Here is a 5,917-nt window from a genome sequence, read left to right on the forward strand (position 1 = left end):
GAACAAAAACAGATTTTGACCATGTGCCTATTCTAGGGCAAATGCTTAAAGTAAAGGTTTTCTCCTAAAAATGGCAGCATTTAATGAAACGCAGGCACCAACAAATGCCAGGACATACTGCTCATCTACACCATCTCCCTGAAACCTGCAGTGTTCTAACATTCAAATCTCAACTTTTCTAAAAAAAAAAAGTACAGGGCTGTCCAATCCTGCAAACCTCTAGGACTAGACATTGAGGAGGCTGCCCACCACTTTAACCACTTAAGCCCCGGACCAATATGCAGCCTAAAGACCCAAGGGGTTTTTACAGTTCGGGACTGCGTCGCTTTAACAGACAATTGCGCGGTCGTGCGACGTGGCTCCCAAACAAAATTGGCGTCCTTTTTTCCCCACAAATAGAGCTTTCTTTTGGTGGTATTTGATCACATCTGCGGTTTTTAGTTTTTGCGCTATAAACAAAAATAGAGCGACAATTTTGAAAAAAAAGCAATATTTTTTACTTTTTGCTGTAATAAATATCCCCCAAAAACATATATAAAAACATTTTTTTTCCTCAGTTTAGGCCGATACGTATTCTTCTACCTATTTTTAGTAAAAAAAATCGCAATAAGCGTTTATCGATTGGTTTGCGCAAAATTTATAGTGTTTACAAAATAGGGGATAGTTTTATTGCATTTTTATTTTTTTATTTTTTTTTACTACTAATGGCGGCGATCAGCAATTTTTTTCGTGACTGCGACATTATGGCGGACACTTCGGACACATTTTTGGGACCATTGTCATTTTCACAGCAAAAAATGCATTTAAATTGCATTCTTTATTGTGAAAATGACAGTTGCAGTTTGGGAGTTAACCACAGGGGGCGCTGTAGGAGTTAGGGTGCACCTAGTATGTGTTTACAACTGTTTGGGGGTGTGGCTGTAGGAATGACGTCATCGATCGTGTCTTCCCTATAAAGGGAATGACGCGATCGATGCGCCGCCATAGTGAAGGACGGGGAAGCCGTGTTTACACACGGCTCTCCTCGTTCTTCAGCTCCGGGGAGCGATCGCGACGGAGCGGCTATAAACAAATAGCCGCGCCGTGGTCCCGGATCGCTCCCCGAGCGGACCCGACCTCCGCATGTAGCGGGGGGGGGTCCCGATCGGACCCCCCACCCGCTAATAGGCGAGGACGTACCCATACGCCCATGTGCCTGTACGTGCCATATTGTGGACGTATATGTACATGGGCTGGTCCTTAAGTGGTTAAAGAAATATAGAGCTGCAGGAAGTGCAGTCGCTGTAGATCTGAGGTGAAGATTTGAAATGAGGGGGAAGATCTGCTGATTTTATCATCCAATCATGTGCAAGCTAAAGACTTGGGTTTTTATTTTCACTTGAAAGTGCACTTGTAGTGCAAAGTGGATTAGCCCCGTGTGTGTGTTATAAGGCAGCTAAAACTCATCCCAAAATGTTCTCCGATACAGATTTATGATACATTGTTCAATCCTTTAACCGTCCTGTAAACCTCAATAAATCATTGAAACAGAACAATAAGGCAGTTTAAAAAAAGCGGGTGATGGGTTTGGGTGCCTTTTTAACCAAGGTATTGCAGTTAAAAATTACAAAATTCTTATTACCGATTATCACAAGTACACTTGTTTAGGTACCAGAAAATCAATTCAACATCAGAGCGGACTCCCAAAAAAAATAAAAGGAAGGAATCTAATATTTCCTTACAGACCCAGAACAAAAATCAGACAAGAACATTTCCTAAAATGCCATTAAACTTCTTTCTTTTTCAAGATGAGTGGACCCACATTGTCTCCGGTTAGTTCATTGTGCTTGTTATGGGAGCCATCGCAAACAGGAAACTGAAAATAAGGGAACAAAGTTCATTAGAAAACACTAAATACACTCAATTTAACAGTAAAGCTGTATTAGCTAGCACTGGTCTCAGTATCAGAAGCTGCTCACAGTATTGTCAGGCTTTTTATAGTTTTGAGTCTTTTGTGTGGTCAATCATAATGTACTGCTTACCAGGGAAAGGCCTTCTTTGATGAACCAGAGTATTATTATTACAAAGTGTGCCCAGCTGCTAGGACGTGAGCGGCACATTTTCTTCAGCTACATCCCTGCCACCTCATTCTGCGGACATACCACCTTACTAATTGGCATCCCAGAATTCCCTAGATCCTCATTTACTCGCTGGCCATGGTAAAAATCAAATAGGTAGCATCCAAGGCTGCAGGGGAGAAGCTTGCATAAAAATATTCAGGAGAAGATCCAAGATGGCGCTGTCCCCAAGGCATGCAGCATCTGGGAACTGAGTGAAGATCCGGGCATGGCAAGTCCCCAGCTCTCACCCAGAAGCAGCGGTCTCTGACTATGGAGATGCAAGTGAGGGGTACCAGCATCATATATTAATCAGGGGGACACAGAGTTAGGTGACAAGTAACGATTTCCTTATTCTTCCAAAAGAATTTACTAGTTCGTGGTTCTGTAATCTATATTTTATGAAATCTTTTCTTACTGTCACAGTTAAAAACATTTTATGGAAGCAATATTGCAGTACCAGACTTCCATGACATCCCAGGAATCAAAGGATCTATTATTGCTCCTTATGTTCAAAACAGGGCATCAGCGGTATTGAAGACACTGGTAACCCTCTCTTCATGGATTTCTTCGCAGTTCAAACATCTTTCTGGCCATAAAGGCCAAATTGGGGTATTTGAGGCCAACTTATGCTTGCCTGGAATCCCAGAGGGCTCAGAGGATCTCGATGATGCATTATCCACTTAAATTTGCTATAGAGCACACCATGTTTCTCTGTCTCACAAATCTCAGGGCTCATTAATACAACTTGCACAGGAAAACATTTTACAATACAGGGCACAGTTTACATTTTTCTTTGTTAACTTTATTGAAATGTTTGAGATGCAGACCCCAAAAGTTCATAAACTCCTTTGTGCGTCTGTATATCTAAAGCTTGGTCATGTGACCTTTTTGGCCGTTATTGTATCAATAGCCATCTTATCTTACACTGCTCTCTGCATTGACCCACTGGCCCATATTGTGATGTATTGTTTTGTTCTTACTACTTTTTATGTATTAACTGCTGTATTGAGATCTTGAGCTGAACATTTATTTTTTTTGACAAATCTCAATTAATACTTTGAAAAAGAAACGTCAGAGTGACATTTCTATGCACCACAGCTCAGCTGCAGTGCGTATAAAGAGGGAGAAAGGGGAACGTCAGCACAGCTTCACATTGCTCTGTACCCGAGGGCTGTATTCTAGTGTGAACAAGGCACATTAAGCCCACACAATATTACAAAAGATATTAAAGAAATCAAGAAACGCACAAGTCAAAGGCATTGCCATGATGCTCAACCTGTGTGCATTTATGACCCCGAAAATTCAAAGAGTTTAGAATATCCAAAAAGGTGGCTGCCAAGGTGTGTAGACGCCACAATCTTGACCACAAGCTATGGGACAAATTTACATACAGAAAGGGCTGGTCAGACTAGGCAAACTAATTTTCAAAAAAATCATTAGTGAAGATATATGTAAATATTGTTAACCTTCGATAATAGGATTAATAAGTGAAAAGTGTAGTAACCCCCGCAACAAAACTGCTGCTCTTTCATTAAATAGAACAATTGAAAAATGTAAAAATCAGGTTAAAATGCATGTTACGCTTTGCTTATACAAGTCTGTAGGCCTTCCCAATTTAATTTGTCAAAGCTAGAGTACTTCTCTCGACTTCATAAATTTATAAAGAATTACTGGTAGAAGAATAAATAGCCACAAAAGGCCAGAGGACAAGATAATGTGGTCATGACATTGCAATAATAAATTTGACATTCAAGCTTCAGCTTCTTAATACAGGACGTCATGGTTTAAAACGAGATATTTCTACATGACAGCAGTGGTTCACTACTGTGGAATACCCCATTACACTTCGATTATGTGTAGTCAGATTTAATCAACTAGTCCTATAAAGTATTTTCAATCTGTATGTTCCATGACATAGTAAGCGTATATAGGAACAGGTATTGTACTGTCATCCGTTATCCATGCCTTTTCTGAATTAAAACCTCTTCAGGGCCAAGAGTGGAGGTTGAATAGCAAAGGCTTATGCCCAACTTTGCTGTATATATGGGTAACAGGGAAGCATTTGAAATATTTGTAGTCCTGTGATTTAGTGTGGAGAAGTGGAAACTGCAGAGCACTATGGACTGGAGCCTCTTGAAGTTGATCAAAATACCATTTTCCCAGCCACTTCCAGACTATCCAATGACAATTTAGAAGCTGTGTTCCCCAAATCATAACTAAATTACTTTTATTTTTAAATGGCTAATAGAAATCGAACTCCTAGATAGCCACTGCCAGATGCCGACAAGAACACATGCTACAAGCACATCAAAATATAAGCAATAATCCAAGTGTTTATTTAAAATTCAATCAAAGTGCAATATGTAGGTGTTCAGCATTTGAAGGCCACGCAGGACCTATTTTTCAGACACGACAAAAAGGTCTTGCGTGGCCTCAAAAAGTTGCAGCTGCACCAATTGTGACGCAATAAGTTTTTAAAAGATTTGGGCTATCGATTAGAAATACGTGGTGTGCAGGCAACATATGCTTTTGTCCCCAACGGACACCATTCAACCTACTGTAGTTCTAGCAAGTAAAAAAGTGCAAGGTGACAGCACTGCAGTGCTTTCCATATCACAGGAGAGAGAGAGACAGAGAGAATTGTATACTAGGTTTTACTTTATAGCCTAAAGTTTTTTTTATTTATTTTATCTCTCTTGTGCTGTGTTAAAAAAAATTTTACACAGCACAAGGGATGGTTCTTACATTAAGCCCTGGTTCACACCGGTGCATTTTGACATGTCAAATTAGTAATCACACAGTGCTTAAAGGGTTAATACCTGTACTCTATATATGTCTGGGGGGGGGGGGGGGTAGGGCAAGGGTAAGGCTTCATTTACATTGCGTAGAACACCATACAGTGAAGAGAGTTTTTTTTTTCCCCATCTTTTTAACCACTTCCATACCACACATTTTTGGCCTAAAAGAAAAACACTATGGACCCTTTCACATTGGAGCGGGAGCCGCTATACCACCGGGATTGCTGCGAGAATTGGCTGCTAGTGGTGCGGTATTAACCCCCGCTAGCCCGAGGGCTTTCACACTGAGGAGATGCTCTGGCGGGAGAGAAAAAAATATCTCCTGTCAGCAGCATCTTTGGAGCGCTTAGAGGAGCGGCATTTATATCGCTCCTTCCCATTTAAAACAATGGGAAAACGCGGCAATACCGCCCGCAATGCGCCTCTGCAGAGGCGCATTGCGGGCGGTATTAACCCTTTATCGGCCGCTAGCGGGGGCTAATACCGCACCACTAGCAGCCGATTCTCGCGGCAATCCCGGTGGTATAGCGGCTCCCGCTCCAATGTGAAAGGGGCCATAGTGTTTTTCTTTTAGGCCAAAAAGTTAAATTTTGGCCTTGTTTGACCAGAACACCTTCTTCCACATGTTTGCTGTGTCTCCCACATGGCTTCTCGCAAACTACAAAATCGGACTTCTTATGTCTTTCTTTCAACAATGGCTTTTTTCTTCTCCCACCTGAGCTGTGGATCTCTGCAGCTCCTCCAGAGTTACCATGGGGCTCTTGGCTGCTTCTCCGATTAATGCTCTCCTCCCAGCCTGTCAGTTTAGGTGGACGGCCATGTCTTGGTAGGTTTGCAGTTGTGCCATACTCTTCTTCCCCCCCCCCCCCCCATTTTCGGATGATGGATTGAACAGTGCTCCGTGAGATGTTCAAAGCTTGTTTTATTTTTATTTTTTTATAACCTAACCTGCTTTAAACTTCTCTACAACTGTATCCATGACCTGTCTGGTGTGTTTCCTGGCCTTCATGATGCTGTTTG

At 41.6% G+C, this 5,917-nt stretch overlaps 1 protein-coding gene across 1 annotated transcript in view; it reads right to left on the bottom strand.

Moving 5' to 3' along the window:
* Positions 1-1,353: 1,353 nt before the first annotated feature.
* Positions 1,354-5,917, bottom strand: part of CISD2 (CDGSH iron sulfur domain 2) — an 11,050-nt gene continuing 6,486 nt past the window's right edge. Inside the window, exon 3 of the mRNA XM_040329888.1 lies at positions 1,354-1,855. Within this exon, the coding sequence (XP_040185822.1) occupies positions 1,766-1,855 (90 nt within the window). The 3' untranslated portion in view covers positions 1,354-1,765. The remainder of the gene's footprint in view (positions 1,856-5,917) is intronic.

This window comes from Rana temporaria, chromosome 1, assembly GCF_905171775.1.
Source record: "Rana temporaria chromosome 1, aRanTem1.1, whole genome shotgun sequence".
Taxonomy (NCBI): domain Eukaryota; kingdom Metazoa; phylum Chordata; class Amphibia; order Anura; family Ranidae; genus Rana; species Rana temporaria.